Source organism: Loxodonta africana, chromosome 19 (assembly GCF_030014295.1).
Source record: "Loxodonta africana isolate mLoxAfr1 chromosome 19, mLoxAfr1.hap2, whole genome shotgun sequence".
Lineage (NCBI taxonomy): Eukaryota > Metazoa > Chordata > Mammalia > Proboscidea > Elephantidae > Loxodonta > Loxodonta africana.
In genome coordinates this window covers 20,933,735-20,949,730 of record NC_087360.1, presented here as the reverse complement: position 1 = coordinate 20,949,730, position 15,996 = coordinate 20,933,735, and the positions used below count along the sequence as shown (strand labels likewise).

Sequence of the window (15,996 nt, the reverse complement as noted above, 5' to 3'; positions counted from 1 at the left end):
TCTCTCCCACTGATCCTTTATGCCCCGCGGGCCCCAGGGTGGGATCTCCGCAGCCCAGTCCTACCCTGGTGGCCTCTGGCAAGCTCCACTCGGGTTCTGCAGGTCGGAGCGGTGGGGAGGGGGGCTGCCGGAAGCCCACCGAGGCAGAATACCCCACAGGGAGCCAGCTCGGCAGGCAAAGCAAGCAGCCTGCGGACCGGCTCAGCGGGAAGCTGGGCCAAGGCCCGGGCATTTCCTAAGGGTCGTGTCTCCCTCACAGGTGGGCTCCGCCCCGCGGCCCTGCACCTCCCGCCCGGCTTCGCACTGCTCTCGCCGGCGCCACTGGAAAACTTGGCGACACTGGCCCAGAGAAAAGGCGGGCAAAGCCCCTTTGATAAGTTATGAATGGAGAGAGTGTGTTTGTAGAACTCATTGTTAAATCTGCGGAGTCCGGACGGCCTGGCGGGGCCCAATCGCAGCCCAGAGGCTCTTTTGAAATCGCTCCGGGTTCAGCCAATAGGCATGATGGGGCCTCAGCCCCACCCCGTCGCCGGCCAATGAGCGCGGCGCTATGCTAACAAGCCAGAGGCCGGCCCCACAGCCTGTCAGCGGGTTAAAGATGGAGCCCGCGGAGCCAAGGCGCCACGAGGTCCGAGTAGTCGGCGCTGGGACTACCAGGCGCAAAGGAGCGGACGACCGGGCAGGACCCAGCTCCAGCTAACTTTCTGCGTCCTGCCCCGCCCCTAGGCGGAAGGCGTGTTCGGCCGTGAGTAGCGGGATCCAGGGTGGGTGGGGATCGTGGGCAGGGCAGCCGTTCCCCGCAGCGCGATGTGAGGAGGTACAACAGAGACTTCCCCCGGGGTCTCGGGAAGGGTAAGGACTCCCCCACTCCGTTCCTGTGCTCCGCTCAGGACCACCGGGCACTAGAATCTGTGTTAGGGCAGGACACTGTGCCCAAGAGAAGGTCTGGGGCTGGGGGCCTGAGCCAGGCAGGGACACGTTGTCCTGGGGTGGGGCTGCCTTTCTTCTCCCGGAGCCGAGGGCTGCCCGAGTGGCCTTGGAATGAGGCGGGAGCACGGCTCATTGCCTTTGCGTGTGTGCTGCCTCTCCCATCTGGCCCATCCGCTCCTGTCCCGGGGCTGAGCTATCCCGGAGCCTGGTTTCTCTGTCCCACAAGAGGCTGGCCCAGGTCCCCTCGTGATCGCAGTCCTGAGTGTGCTGGGAAGGGCTCCCGTGCCCTGGGGTCCTGAGGTTCCCTTAGGGATGGCAGCTCTGCTGGGAAACCCCCTTTGGCCCCCATCTCCTGGACAGGCCCCATCTTGTTTGAGCTTCCCATCCTGCCTATATTGGGAGAGCTGGGATCCCACCTTCTGGCCACAGGTGCTCTGACGAGGTTGCACTACTGTGCGCTGAGAAGCAGTGCAATGATATTGTCAAAGCATCTGGGACCAGCCTTGGGGATCCCCCCCAGCAGTTGCCACCTCTCCCTCCCCAGCCCAGGCCCCTCCGTCTTGCAGGCCTTCCCCTCCCCCTGCTCAGCAGGCTCTCTTCTCCATGGAAACTTGAGATCTTGGCCAGGCCTGGGCCTCCGGGGTCAGAGGGCACCCTTCCCCCAAGCCCAGGCCCCGCCCCACCAAAGCCTGCATTCCATATCTGGATCCCCACTGCCCACCAGCTCACCAGGAGAGGCGCTGGCTGGCCTGCCCAACACTCTTTCCCTGTTGCACTACTGTGGGCCGCTAGGAAGCAGTGCAATGATGAAAGGGCATTGGTCAGGCCCAACCTGCCACCCACAGCACCTGGGGCAGAGGGAGTTTTGCCATCTCCTTCCACTTCCCAGCTGAGGAAATGAGAACGCCCAGATGGTAAGTGCCTGGACTGGTTGGCTTCCAGGCTGTTTGGATCTAGATGTATCCTTCAGGTTTGGCTCCAAGCTCTCTGTCTGGGTTGTAATTGCATGGACACAGGGGCAGAGCCCATGGATTCAGAAAAGCACTGTTCTGAAGGGTTTCATTCCACGCTGACTTCCCAGGTAAGACTGGGGGCTCCAGGCCTAGACAGGGCCTTGTGGAGAAATAGAGGCCCACTGCTTTAGGTGGAAAGCGTCCCTGGGTGGCACAAATGGTTAAGTGATTGTCTGCTAACCAAAAGGCACCTTGGAAGAAAGTCCTAGCAATCTACTCCCCAGAGATCACAGCCATTGAAAGTGCTATAGAGCACAGTTCTATTCTGATACACACGGGGTTGCCGTGAGTTGGAAACAACTTCACAGTAACTTGTTTTTTTGACTTTGTGTGGAAGGTCATTCAGGGCCTGGCTCAGGCCCAGCTCAGCCCTGAGGTGAACCAGATCCAGTTCTCCTTAAAGACTCGAGAAGGGCCAGGCCCAGAAGAGAATGTTCTCCCAGGTGGGGGTCTAGGGGAAGGTGAGGCAGATCCCTCAGGCAGACAGGCCTTCTAGGAGGCAGAATGCTCAGCCTCCCCTGGGTCAGCAAATGCCCATCAACAGATAAATGGATAAACCAACTATGGTGTATACACACAATGGAGTAGTATGTGATGATAAAGAACAATGACGAATCTGCAAAGCATCTCACAACATGGGTGAATATGGAGGGCATTATACTGAGTGAAATAATTCAATGACAAAAGGACACATATGGTATGAGACTACTACTATAAAAACTCATGAAAAGGTTTACACACAAAAAGAAACAATCTTTGAGGGTTACAAGGGAGGGGTGGGAATGGGGATGGAAAAACACTAACTAGACAATAGATAAGTGGTAACTTTGGTGAAGGGTGAGACAGTACACAATACTGGGGAAGCCAGCACAACTGGTACAAGCAAGGTCGTGTAAGCTCCATAGACACATCCCAACTCCTTGAGTGGCTGAGGGTTGTGGGGATCAAGGTTTCAGGATACATTTAGCTCAGTTGGCATAACGTAGTTTATAAACAAAATGTTCTACATTCTACTTTGGTGAGTAGACTACGGGGTCTTAAAAGCCTGTGAGCGGCCATGTAAGATACTCAACTAAGATACTTCACTGGTCTCACCCCACTGGGAGTGAGGGAGAATGAAGAAAACTAAAGACGCAAGGGAAAGGTTAAAGGACTAATGGATCACACGTACCACAGGCTCTACCAGACTGAGTCCAGTATAACTAGATAGTGCCTGGCTACCACTACCGACTGACAAGGGGTCACAGTGGAGGGTCCCAGACAAAGCTGGAGAAAAATGTAGAACAAAATTCTAACTCACAAGAAAGACCAGACTTACTGGCTTGAAAGAGACTAAACAAACTCCAAGAGTATGGCCCCTGGACACCCTTTTAGCTCAGTAATGAAGTCACTCCTGAGGCTCACCCTTCAGCCAAAGATTAGACAAGCCCATAAAACAAAACGAGACTAAAAGGGCACACCAGAAGAAGGCAGGAGGGGACAGAAAAGTTGTTAAAAGGGAACCCAAGTTTGAGAAGGGAGAGTGTTGACATGTCATGGGGTTGTTAACCAATGTCACAAAACAATGTGTGTGCTAACTGTTTAATGAGAAGCTAGTTCTGTAAACCTCCATTTAAAGTACAATTTAAAAAAAAGTGGCACTCTCTGGGGTGGACTTGGGATTTGAAGCCTGCAGATGGTGCCCACCAACCATAGCAGCTTGTTCTCTTACAGGGAGATATACCCTGGGGGTGCAGGATGAACTGTAGGGTACTCAGCACGCCCTCCCTTCCCATTTGGAGTGGAGAGGAATTGGAGCTGAATTTCCAAGAAGCCTGGTCACTTCCACCGTTAGACCCAGGATTCCTGTGCACCAATGACCCAACACAAAGCAAGAGGCCCCCATGTGTCCAGTGACAACCATTCAAGCCTGTTCCTTGGGGGTAGAAGCCCTGGCACCATAGGAAGGATGAAGGGTAACGACACATGCTCCTCCCCTCCTTGGCCCAACCCAACTCTTTGATCCCAAGGCTGTGGCTGGAGGTACCCACCCCTCACCCTGTGCAGGTTCTGTGCACACTGGCTAGAGGTCCCTATGCCCAGGGAGGCTCGTAAACTCAAGTGTCTCTTCCTCCTGGTAGAAGCCTCCACTGGGCTCCATTGCATCACTTGAATGTCCCTCCACATCAGAATCTACCGGATCTCAATCTTGTCCCTGTGACTGAAATCCCCATTAGACTAGGTGCCCCTGCAGGCAGGGACAGAGCAGGGGCACAGTACACTTTTTTAAAACATGAATAAATGTATAAAGTGTGAAGTATGGTTATCAGCATAACATGGGGCGGGGGGGGGCTGGGGGGTGGGGAGTCCAGTCAGGTCCAATTGACTCCTTTGAAGGTGCTATGTGAAAGAGGACCTTACTAATGGATCCCTGAGTGGTGCAAATGGCTAAGCACGTAGCTACTAACAAATGGTTGACGGTTCAAATCCATTCTTAGGTACCTCGGAAGAAAGGCCTGGAGATCTACTTCCCAAAAATCAATCACCGATAACCCTGTGGAGCACAGTTCTACTCTGACACATGGCATCACTGGGAGTTTGAATAGACTCAACAGCAACTGCTTTGGTTTTACATATATATGTATATGGAGCCCTGTTGGTGCAAATAGTTAAGTGCTTGGATACTAACCAAAAGGTTGGTGGTTTGAACCCACCCAGCAGCTCCACAGGAGAAAGACCTGGCCATCTGCTTCCATTAAGATTAACCAAAACCAAACCCATTGCTGTTGAGTCGATTCTGACTCATAGTGACCCTACAGGACAGAATAAAGCTGCCTCATGGGGTTTCCAAGGCTGTAAATCTTTACAGAAACAGACTGCCACATCTTTTCCCCATGGAGCGGCTGGTGGGTTTGAACTGCTGACCTTTTGGTTAGCAGCAGAGCGCTTAACCACTGTGCCACCTGAACACCCTGTGGTGCAGTTCTACTCTGTAACGTATGGGGTCACCATGAGTCAGAATCAACTAGATGGCACCTAAGAACCGCAACGTATATATAATTTTTTCTTTTTTTTTTCAAGTTCTATTTTGTAAGCCACAAAGGAGGCAGGAAGCAGAACAGAGACTTGAACCCAGGTGTATCTGATGAAGCTTCTGCCTGCCCTGGCAAGATGCACAGAGCTGACCATGTTTCTCCTTGTCTTCCACAACTTTGTCCTTCTGGGCTCTCTACCTTGCTGTCTGATCTCAAAGGGCAGGAGGAGGTGAGTGCTACCTCTTGCATCCAGAGGGCTGGTGGTTTCGCTGTGGGAAGGGAAAAGTCTGGTTAATGGGGGTGGGGAGCAGAGAGGGGTAACAGTTCAGGAGGCACCCCCACTTAGTGGCTGGGGTAGATGTTGGGGTTAGCAGCTGGCCAAGCAGGAGAGGGGAGAGGAGCAGGTTTCGTGCTTAAGAGGCTGTGTGTGAATTTGGACACGTTCAGTTTGAGATGCTGGAGAAATGTCCTAACGGACACTTGGATCTAGAGCTCTAGGGAGGTCCAAGATGTGGGATGGTTAAGTCAGTTTCTGGGTTGTAACCAGCCCCCCCCCAAAAAAAGCAAAACCAAACTCACTGCCATTGAGTGGATTCTGACTCATAGCGACCCTATAGGATGACTAGAGCTGCCCCAAAGAGTTTCCCAGTAGTGCCTGGTGGACTCGAACTGCCGACCTTTTGGTTAGCAACCGTAGCCCTACGAGTGGGTAAATGAAGACGGGACCCTCTGAAGATGTATGGGAGGGGCATGAGGAAAAGAACACTGAGGAGGGACCAGAGATGTGTGTGAAGAGGCTACTGCGAGTATAGACCCAAGAAATGGTTGTAAAGAGGCGGAGAGGACAGAAGCTGGGGAGAGGCAGGAGAAGCTGGAGACTAGGTCCTGAGAGGAAGAGGGTGGAAAGTGGGGGGGGGGGCTCTAGGGGTGAAAGGGGGCAGTGACGTCTTTTGGGCGTTGCCTGGGTGAGGGAGAAGCTAGGAAGGGCGCCTGTCCGTGATGGGATGAAGCCCGGGCCCAGGAGGGCCTGGAGGGCAGTTGAGGGGCTGGACAAGGCCGGCAGACGATGACCACTGCCCCATGAAGGCCCTGACCCGCTCACGCTGGCTGCAGCCCAGCCCACTTGAGCCGGGTTTGCCCGGGTCGAAGGCGTGAAGGCGCATGCCCAGAGCGGCGGTCATTGTCACGTGCGGCAGTCGCGCAGGGATTGGCTCCGGCTGAATTGGTCCCCGCCCCCGGCCTCCTTGGGGATTGGTCCCTGCTCTTGGTCTCCAGGGTGATTGGCTGGAGCTGGTTGGGAGTGGCGGTGGCTGCCTCCGTGGAGGGAGGGGGGCTTGGTCGCTCGACGCCTGTGGGGAGAGCCGGTGCGTCCTGGCAGCCTGCTCCCGGACAGGCTCGGAACGCTGAGGCGCTGTCCCAACAGGGCCCCCAACACCCGTGGTGGCCGCCAGGGGAGTCCTGCCTTAACGCCGCTCCACCTGCAGGCAGCCCTCTGGATGGAGGCCATGGATGAGTTCGACCACGAGTTCCCTCAGAGCGTGACCTTCTGCCAGCTCATCTCTGAGGAGGACTACGAGAGGCAGGCGGCCACCTGCACGGAGCGCGCACTGCGCCGACTCTTCCGTAGCATCGACCGCAATCCGGCGCTGGCCGAGCGGGTGGTGCGCAAGGGCAAGCAGGATGAGTGCGAGCAGCGTGGGCTCCTCTCCTTCCTCCGGGTGCGGGCCCCGCGGGGCGGGGAGAGGGGAGGGGAGGGAGATGGAGGGATGGAGGGGAGGGCTGCCCACCCCCACCCCCCCACCCCCTACCCCCGCCCCCACCCGCCAACCCCAGGCCCAGATGCCCAGGGGTTGTGCCCTCAGGGCTGTAGGGCAGCCTGGGGAGCAGGCTGGTGTCTCACCGCAGGCTCCCTGTCTCCCTCCCTGCTTCTCCCGGGGTCCGCACAGGCCAAGTTCTTCTATGCTGTCCAGGGGGAGCTGAACTACTGCAATAGCATGGACGCCATGGAGATGCACCAGCGCCTGGAACACCTGAAGAGGAGCATCCACCGCGTGCACCTCTACGCCCAGGGTGAGGCCTGACTCTGCTGAGCTGGTGCTCCCTTTGCTCTCCGTTGGATCTTCCGCCCCTCGGCCCAGGCTTCATTCACCAGGAAAGGGATGCATCCTGACAGTGCAACTCTGACTCTGCTTCTTCCTGTTTATGTGACCCTGAGCAAGTTGGGTCTCCTTTCCCAGTAGAGAGCCCTCCTTCACCTCTAGCCTCACAGATGCTTTGGAGTGTGTGTGTGAAGGGCCACAGGCAGTGCCTGGCTTAAGTAACCAGCCAGCCTGACTCAGGGCCCACTTGTCCCTGGCCCCATGCTAGGCACTTGAAAAAAAAAAAAAGTGTTTATTTTGAAAGTTTTTATTGTGAAAATATAGGTCCCTGGCTGGTGCAGATTTTTGTACTTGGCCACCAACTGAAAGGTTAGCGGTTCAAATGCACCCAGTGGCACTGTGGAAGGAAGTCTTGGTGATTTAGTTCTGTAAAGATTACAGTCAAGAAAACCTTATGGAGCTCAGTTCTACTGTGTAACACATGGGGTTGCCATGAGTTGGAATTGACTCTACGGCAGTGAGCTTTTATAATTTAGTACCTATAGGTCGCTATGAGTCGGAATCGACTCGACGGCACTAGGTGTGGTGGTGAGGTGAGTATTATTGTGAACGTATATGTACACAGATCTATAGAGTAGTGAACCCAAGTTCATCCATTCTCCATCTCTCTTCCCATTTCTTTTTCTGAAGTATTTTAAGAAAAAAATCTTAAACATTCCACCATTTCACCACTGAATTCTTTAGAATGCATCTTACTAAATAGACATGTTCATGTATAATCACAATGCCATTGTGAAAAAAAAAAAAAGACCAGTTGCTGTTGAGTTGACTTCGACTCCCTGCAACCCCGTGTGTCTCAGAGTAGAACTGTGCTCCATAGGGTTTTCAATGACTGATTTTTCAGAAGTAGATTGCCAGGCCTCTCTTCTGTGGTACCTCTGGATGGACTTGAACCACCAACCTTTCAGTTAGCAGGTGAGCACATTAACCATTGTATCACCCAGGTCTCCATGTCCTTGCTACACTGGACATATTAGGAGCTACTTAGTGCATAGTCAAATCTTCTTGTTTGTCCACAAAGTTCTTTTTACAGTTGGTCTGTCATATCAGGACCCAGTGAGGCCTACACATTGTGTTTGGATGTTGGACTTTTTAAGTTCCTTTTTATTCGCTGACTATGTAGTTTGTGTCCACATTGGAACACTTAAGAGAGTGAAAGGGGCAGTATTGCTAGCTGTGTGGGGACAGTAGGTGTAAGCCAAATGGCCCTGGGCAAATGAGGACGGATGGTCACTTGTGTTGAAGTCCCTTTTGAGATAAATGACCCCTCTTGGTTGCTTTCTCTTTCCTTGACTTTTGAAAAGCTGTATGTTGTCCTTTGGGGTGTCCTACTTTATAGATTGCTGTTGTCTTCTCTTGGTAGTATTTGCCTCATTCTCCTCTCCTTGTGTTTCTTGGACAGTAGTTCTAAAACCTTGAGGAGATTCAGGTTTCATTCTTTTGTTGCATTTGTGTTTCGTGTTAACACGTCACTAGTGGTATAGGGTACTTATTTCACCTTGGAGGCCCAGATTGCCTGGGGTTCCCCTTTCCATGCAGCTGAGCGTAAGCCCTTCACATGATTTCATCTGGTAGTTGAAACAATAGTGCCCATAGCCATTACCACAGCCTCCAGAGGCACCTTTCATGTTATTTATCCCTGTTTTACAAAAGACGCCCAGGGAGGTCAGCCAACATGCTCAAGGTCACATAATAAGCAGCTGAGCCTGGACTTGGACTCAGGTCTGGGTTGCTTGGGAGCATAGGCTCTTAGCCACCAGGCCAGTGCTTCCCGTGATAGTTAATATTATCATTCTAAACAAGCTGTTCTGTTGGGCTGTGTGAGGAACTCATTAACACTGCTTTTCTGGTAATTTCCAACATCAATTGAATGGTAGAAATAGCCAGACTAATTGAACATAGGAGAAAGACTAAGGCAGAGAGAGGATGGGGGGATGGCCCCAGGGTCCTGCCCTTCAAATATTCCCTCTCTAAACCCAACTCTTTGGCTACTCATTGGGTTTCCTCACAGGAAGGACCCTTCTCCCCCATCTGCCTTAGACATGTTATAATCAGTAGGCTCACTGTTGGGCATCTGGGTACCCCAACTGGGTGTTGGCCAAGTTACCAGCTTCTGACACATGCTTAGGAGGTGGGCAGCAGACAGACCCTACCAGGCCAAACCACCCCTCCTTGGCTGTGATACCTACCCATCGCTTCCCAAGAAAGGTTGCCCTTGGATCAGGCAGCCCAAATATGGTTCCTCCCTCTGCCTTGTACAGCCGGAGTCTCTGGTCCCACTTGTACAGTAGAGAAAAAAGTAGCCTTTGTCTTTGGGGCTGTGGTGGGGTCAGTGAGGCAGTGTTTGTTGGCGCCTACTAATAGTGACTATAGGCATTATCATGTAGCAGTCTCTGGGAGGCTTGCCTCCCCTCCTTGTTGGAGGGATGGTGGGAAAACTTGACCATGTACCACTGTGCTTGGCCCCTACCCTACCTGGTTTTGGGCACAAGGTGGGCACTAACTGGCACCTCTTGTCACAGATGCCAAAAAGAAGAGAAGGAAGCCAAAACTGAAGAAACTGGAACCCATCCTCTTGCGTGACCGGGCGACCTCCCCATGCCTTCCACCTCCATCATTGCCACCTCCGCTGCTGCCACCACCTGCCACCACCATGGCTTCTGTGGTGGCCCCATCACCGCCTGTCTACACTATGCCCAGGGTCTTTGGCCCCTTCCCTCCACTGTCCAACAAGTTGGTTAGTGGGAGTGCCCCCCACTCTAGGCTCCCCAACTCAAAACAACCCCATGCTGTTTGGGACCACGCAGAATCCTCTTTGTGGGCAGAGTCTTGGGTGGGACCACTGTAGATAAAGCAAATAAAGGGGACTGCTCAGGCTGAAGGTGCAGGTGGGAGTTGGGGACACAGAGCTCCATCTCCCCAGCCTCAGCCTGAGCAAGGCAGACCCTGGTGCTCCCAAAGGACAGGTAGAAGCCACGGCCCCTCCCAGGTCTCCAGCTTCTCCCTGTGGTGTCCCTCCCCATGCTGGCTCCTTTTCTGCAATGTCCTTCCTACCTGCTTGCACCTCCTGACTCCCCTTATCCTACATGTCTCACTTCAGGCCTCTCCTCCAGGCAGCCGTCTGTCCCCTAGGCTGGGTTAGCATCTCCTCCCTCAGCCCTCACTGCCCATCCCATCCCTCGGACCCCTAGAGCTGAGCTCCGGGTGGGTACACAGGATGTGTCTGACGTATTAGGTGGATGAAGGAAAGAACACATAGTTCTTTGTATAAGGAGTTTTTCTTCACAGTGAGGCCCCTGAACTTGCCTAAGATGTCCTTTGCTTCCTGCAGATGGAGAATGTGGAAGTTTCAAGTTCTGAAGTAAGGTTAAACTGGACTGGCCTGTCATCAAACCCAAAGAGGTGAAAAGGATTTATTCTGGGCTTGAGGGAGAAGGAAAAGGAGCATTTTGGGGCATCTCCTTTGTGCCAGGCTCAGTTGCCATTTCTTTGCCACCTCTTAATTAATCTTCACAACAAGGGGAGTCCATGTTCGTAGATGTGGACATTGAGGCTGAAGGGGCTCAGAGTAGCGAAAGGCAGAGTTACAAAGCCCATGTGGGAGCTGGGTCAGCATGGAAGCCTGGGCCTGACATGCCACCTTCTGCCCCGTCTTGCAGCCACATGGTCGATCTGACTCCCTTGGTCCTCAACCCTGGAGGCTTCCATTTCTCCTACAGGCCTGGAAACAGTGCTCACAAGCTCCATTGTCCTGGCTTCCCCTGGTAAGCTTGCTTCTGTGACTTCCTTGGGCTTGAACTCGGTCCTGGTTCTGCCCCAGCCCCTGGGTACCCAACCCCATCTGACAGGCATCATCATGGTGCGTACAGGAGCTGGAAGGATGTTCATTGTGATTGTCCCTTCCACTTCCAGGAGTGACCCTGAGGACAAAATCAGGGGTGCTAGAAAAGCCATTCACCTTTCCTAGAATTTGTAATGGTGAGAAATTGGGCACAGACCAACCCAAAAGCTCAACAGAAGGGGAACGATTCCAACAGCCCAATGATTTATATACAAATTGTATAAATTTTTTTTACATGATTATTTTTGTGAAGTAGGGATTTACTAAATGTGGGTTTTATCACCTGCTTTTTTTTCACTTACCATATTATTTCTCGTGTCCTCGAATGTTATTCTAAAGTATGATTTAGAATGGCTGGTTCATTGCATCAGGTAACTTTTTATGTCAGAAGCGCACACAGTTCTGTGAAGGTGATTGTAAATTCCCAGTTGATAGAAAAGTGTTTTGGTTTCTTAGTGCTGCCATAACAGAAATACTACAAGTAGGTGGCTCGAACAATTTGTTTTCTCACAGTTCAGGAGACTAGAAGTCTGATTTCGGGCACCAGTTTTAGGGGAAGGCTCCCTCTGTCTGTTCTGGGGGAAAGTCCTTGTCTAAGCTTCTCTGGTGTTTCTTGGCAATCTTCATGTGGCTTGTATTTTCCCCTCTGAGCTTCCTTCTTTGTGCCTAATCTGCTCTTTTTGTAATTTTAAGGTGATAGATTTAAAATACTCTGTAGACTAATGTGTTGTCATTAACATAACGAAGAAAGTCCTATTCTCACATGAGATACTTCCACAAGTATAGGTATCCAACACAGTTTTGGGGAACACAATTCAATCCATAACAGAAAACTTACCCAAGAGGACACCAGAAGGATAAGCCAACCTTTTAAAGGTGTTTTTGACTCCCTCAGTTACAGAAAATGTACATATTAAGATTGCTAGGGTGTATGTTATATACCTATCAAAAAGTCCAGAGTAAAGAGACAATGATAAAATCCAGTGCTATCAAAGCTTTAGAAAGAGACTCTCATTTTTGCTGTGAAAATATTATACACTGGCTTAGTCCATTTTTTTTTTCACTTGACTTTTTTATTGTGGCAAAATTATATATAAGAAAACATTTGCCATTTCAACATCACTTAATTTTGTGTGTGTGCGTGCTTTAGGTGAAAGTTTACGGAGCGAATTAGCTTCTCATTCAAAAATTATTACACAAACTGTTGTCCTGACATTGGTTGCGATCCCCGCAATGTGTTAGCACTCTCTCCCTTTGCACCCTGGGTTCTCCATTTCCAATTGTCCAGTTTTCCTGCCCCTTGCTGCCTTCTCGTCTTTGCTTTTGGGCAGGTGTTGCCCGTTTGGTCTCCTATACTTGATTAAGAAGAACATGCCTCACTTGTATTATTGTTTGTTTTTTCGGCCTCTCTAATCTTTGGCTGAAAGGTGAACTTCGGGAGTGGCTTTACTTACGAGTTAGAAGGTGTCTGGGGGCCATAGTCTCAGGGATTCCCCCAGTCTCTGTCAGACCAGTAAGTCTGGTCTTTTTTGTGAATTTGAATTTTTTCTACATTTTTCTACTGCTCTGTCTGGAACCTTCTATTGTGATCTCTGTCACAAAGATCAGTGGCGGTAGCTTGGCACTATAGTCCTTTTTGTAAAAAACGTTTTTATCGAGATATAATTCACATACCATACAATTCACCTATTTAAAGTGTATAATTCAATGGCTTTAAGTTTAATTTTCAAAGGAGTGTAACCATCACCACAATCAATTTTGGAATATTTTCATCACTCCAAAAAGAAACCCGGTACCCCTTAGCCATCACCAACAACCCCCCATCTCCCCATCCCCCCAGCCTTAGAACCACAAATCTATGTTCTGTCTCTATAGATTTAGCTATTCTGGACATTTCATATAAACGGAGTCATACATATGTGGTCCTTTGTGTCTGGCTTCTTGCACCTCAGAATGATGTTTTCAGGCTTCTTCCATGTTGTAGCATGAATCAGTATTTCAGTCCTTTTTATTGCCCAATAATATTCCATAGTATGGTATGAATATGCCACATTCTGTTAGATAAATGGCCATCAGTTGATGGACTTTTGGGTTTCTACTTTGGGGATATTATGAATCATGCTGCTACGAATGTTTATGTACAAGATTTTGTGTGGCCCTTGTTTGCATAGGAGAAGAATTGCTGGGTCATATGGTAACTGTTTTGTCTTTTGAGAAACTGCCAGACTGTTCCAACGTGCCTGTACTAATTGTACATTTCTACCAGCAGTGTGTGAGGTTCCAGTTTCTCTATATTCTCATGGTAACACTTGTTATTATTTGTCTTTTTGATTCTAGCCATTCTGCTGGGTGTGAGGTGGTATCTCCTTGTGGTTTTGATTTACATTCCTTGATGACTAAGGATGTGAATCATCTTTTCATGTGCTTATTGGCCATTTGTATATCTTCTCTGGAGGAATGTCTGTTCAGATCCTTTGCCTAGTTTTTAATTGAGTTGTATGTCTTCATATTGTTGAATTGTAAGAGTTCTTTATATATTCCAGATACATATCCCTTTTCAGAAAAATGATTTGGAAATATTTTTTCCTGTTCTGTAGGTTGTCTTTTTTACTTTCTTGGTGGTGTCTTTTGAAGCACAAAATTAAAGGCTTGAGCCTTTTGAAAGGCAATCTGTCAAAACATATCAGGAGCCATGGAAGTTCTCACATTCTTTGATCTGGTGTTTTTAATCCTGGGAACTGGCCCCAAGGAAATTATTAAGGGAAAAAAACATTGTGTGTAAAAGTATTTATGGCAGCATCAGTTAAAAGTGAATAACAAAGCCGCTCAAAAGTACATTCACGTAATTGTGGAGTATTATGCACCATTAAAATTATAAATATGATTATATGTGATTATGCACTCATAGGCTATCAGATCAGAAGAGGGGTTGGGAGGGGGAAGGTGACTGATTGCTGGGTGACAATGAACATTTTTGCAGTGTTGCTACAAAGTACAATTTAAAAGTGAAGGACTCTTGGGCATTGTCAGAGTCCCTGGGTGGCATAAACGGTTAACTGCTAGCTGCTAATTGAAAGGTTGATGGTTGAAGTTCACCCACAGGCATCTGGGAAGAAAGGCCTGGCAATCTACTTTGAAAAATCAGCCACTGAAAACCCTATGGGACAAGTTTTACTGACGCACATGGGGTTACCATCTGTTGGAGTTGACTCAATGGGAACTGGTTTTTTGATTGATGAACATTTAGATTGTTTCTAGGTTTTTATAGTCATAAGAGATTGTTGCAATGAACAGCATTGAACACACATTCATAAGAGAGGTTTCTGGAAGTAGAAATATGTCAGCAGGGTGCTGAGGGTACATGGTCCTGGGTTCTGGTGGCCCACGTCATGGGCATCTCTTGGATGTCTCTGTGCAGGACCTCAACCTGTAGTGGCTCCCCCAGCACCGAGGAGATGCCATCCCCTCCCGTGAAGGCTTCCATCTTCACCCCACCTGTCCTACTCAAGTTCCAGCCGGTACGCAGACCTGACCATGACTCAGAGAACGACCCTGGCAGCTCAGACTCGGTGCCCCACCACGGGAGCGCATAACCACTTCCCTACAGACATGGCCTGATGAATCAATAAAGATTCTTTGGAGGTGCTGTGCTTGTGCTGGGGTGGGTGCTGGGCTCCCTCGGCGTGGTTTAGTGCTCCCTCTAGCCCAAAGGGATGGTCAGGGTAGTAGTGCCAGCCCAAGGTCCCTTGACGGAGCCTGCATACAGTAGGTGGTCAGGTCAGCACTCATCGCTTGTACCCTAATGTGAAAACTCAGCCATATGCACTTTGTTCAAAGAACGAGTGGTGCCCTTGGTTGGGCCTCATTTGACCCAACTGAGCTGCATGTCTACCATCTTTTTCCTACACCTAGCCCCTAAACACAAACCTTACTTGGTGCATAGATGTAGAAACATGTTTTCTCCCTGGAGGAAGCTGATGTGTCACTTTACAACTTGGCACCTTTCTAAGGAATTTCAAAGATGTATGACTAATTGTCACCTCACTCCCAACCTTAGCACCAAACCTGCATGTGAAACGTGAGTCCTCACTAAATATCTTTCAAGGAAGGCACATTAGCAGATGCTGAACCCCTGCATGTGCTCCACACCTTTCTTGGAACTGTAGATAAACCAAGCAGTGTGTGTCTATGAGGGGGGTGGGGGTAAACCAGCACGCAGATGAATTACTACGAGTTGACACACTGTGATAAGCAGCCTGATGGGAGCTGGAATGGAGAGGTCTGGGGACAGCCACCTGGGATGGGGGCATCAAGGAAGGTCTCTATGAGGTGTCGTTAAAGTGGAACCTAGAGGAACCAGCAGTAAAATGAGAAAAGCAAGGACAGCTGGTTTCCAGTGACTGGGTTGGTGATGGTATATTCAAGAGAATTGGGGGACGGTGGCAGGAGGGGGTGGGGAATGGCGACTTCTTCTTTGACCAGGCATTTTAACTTTGAGGTCAGTGGGTACCCAGTAAAGGTCAGGAGTCTGGAGCACAGGCTTAGCATTGGTAGTCACGGGATACAAGTGATTTTTAAAGCAAGATCCCCCGGGCCCTGAGTATAAACAGAGGCTAGAAATGAGATGGGGGTACACAAACGTTCTGGTTGGGGCAAGGAGGGGTCCAGCGGAAGAGTCAATAGAGACCAGTGAGGGCCTGGGGCCTCCAGGCTTGGTGACCACCTGCCACTGGGTCACAGGGGCCTGGAGGCAGCGAGGAGAGTGGGTGAATGGGCGGGCGGTGAGCAGCTAGCCAGCCAGTGTGGACAGGAGTAGGACTTGCGGCTCCAGATGGGCTTTTTAAAATGCCTGAGAGCCCGGGCGGGACTGCGCGCAGGCTAGGCGGGTAAGCGAGACAAGCCGGAGAGAGGCCCCCCAAAAGAGAGGTCTTCGAGTAGAAAGCATCTCAACGCCCTGGGCGCAAACGCCCTAGTGGGTGAGTTCAGCTGGACGCTCAGGGACTGGGCATGCGCGCTCCGCGCCAGGGCCACACTTCCCG

The 15,996-nt window shown here is 50.5% G+C and overlaps 1 protein-coding gene across 6 annotated transcripts; it reads left to right on the top strand.

Moving 5' to 3' along the window:
* The first annotated feature begins 204 nt into the window (after positions 1-204).
* On the top strand, positions 205-15,926 carry LOC104846794 (uncharacterized). Of its 6 annotated transcripts, XM_064272350.1 has the most exons (9): positions 205-745; positions 3,657-3,965; positions 5,004-5,186; positions 6,442-6,675; positions 6,904-7,027; positions 9,639-9,853; positions 10,448-10,518; positions 10,776-10,880; positions 14,376-15,921. In XM_064272350.1, exons 2-9 carry the CDS (start codon positions 3,909-3,911, stop codon positions 14,548-14,550), a joined length of 1,164 nt encoding a protein of 387 aa, XP_064128420.1. In that variant the 5' UTR covers positions 205-745; positions 3,657-3,908; the 3' UTR covers positions 14,551-15,921. The 6 variants fall into 6 exon arrangements, with proteins under 6 accessions (XP_064128420.1, XP_064128425.1, XP_064128421.1 ...); XM_064272355.1 differs by lacking the exon at positions 3,657-3,965; XM_064272351.1 differs by lacking the exon at positions 205-745 and having other exon boundaries at positions 773-3,965; positions 6,381-6,675; positions 14,376-15,926.
* Positions 15,927-15,996: the final 70 nt, after the last annotated feature.

Excerpts from the sequence above, each read along its gene's own strand:
- LOC104846794 (XM_064272350.1), top strand. The coding sequence starts at position 3,909 with ATGCTCCTCCCCTCCTTGGCCCAACCCAACTCTTTGATCCCAAGGCTG. Across the intron at positions 6,676-6,903 it reads GGCTCCTCTCCTTCCTCCGG|GCCAAGTTCTTCTATGCTGT; the intron begins GTGCGGGCCCCG and ends GGGTCCGCACAG. Across the intron at positions 10,881-14,375 it reads CATTGTCCTGGCTTCCCCTG|GACCTCAACCTGTAGTGGCT; the intron begins GTAAGCTTGCTT and ends GTCTCTGTGCAG.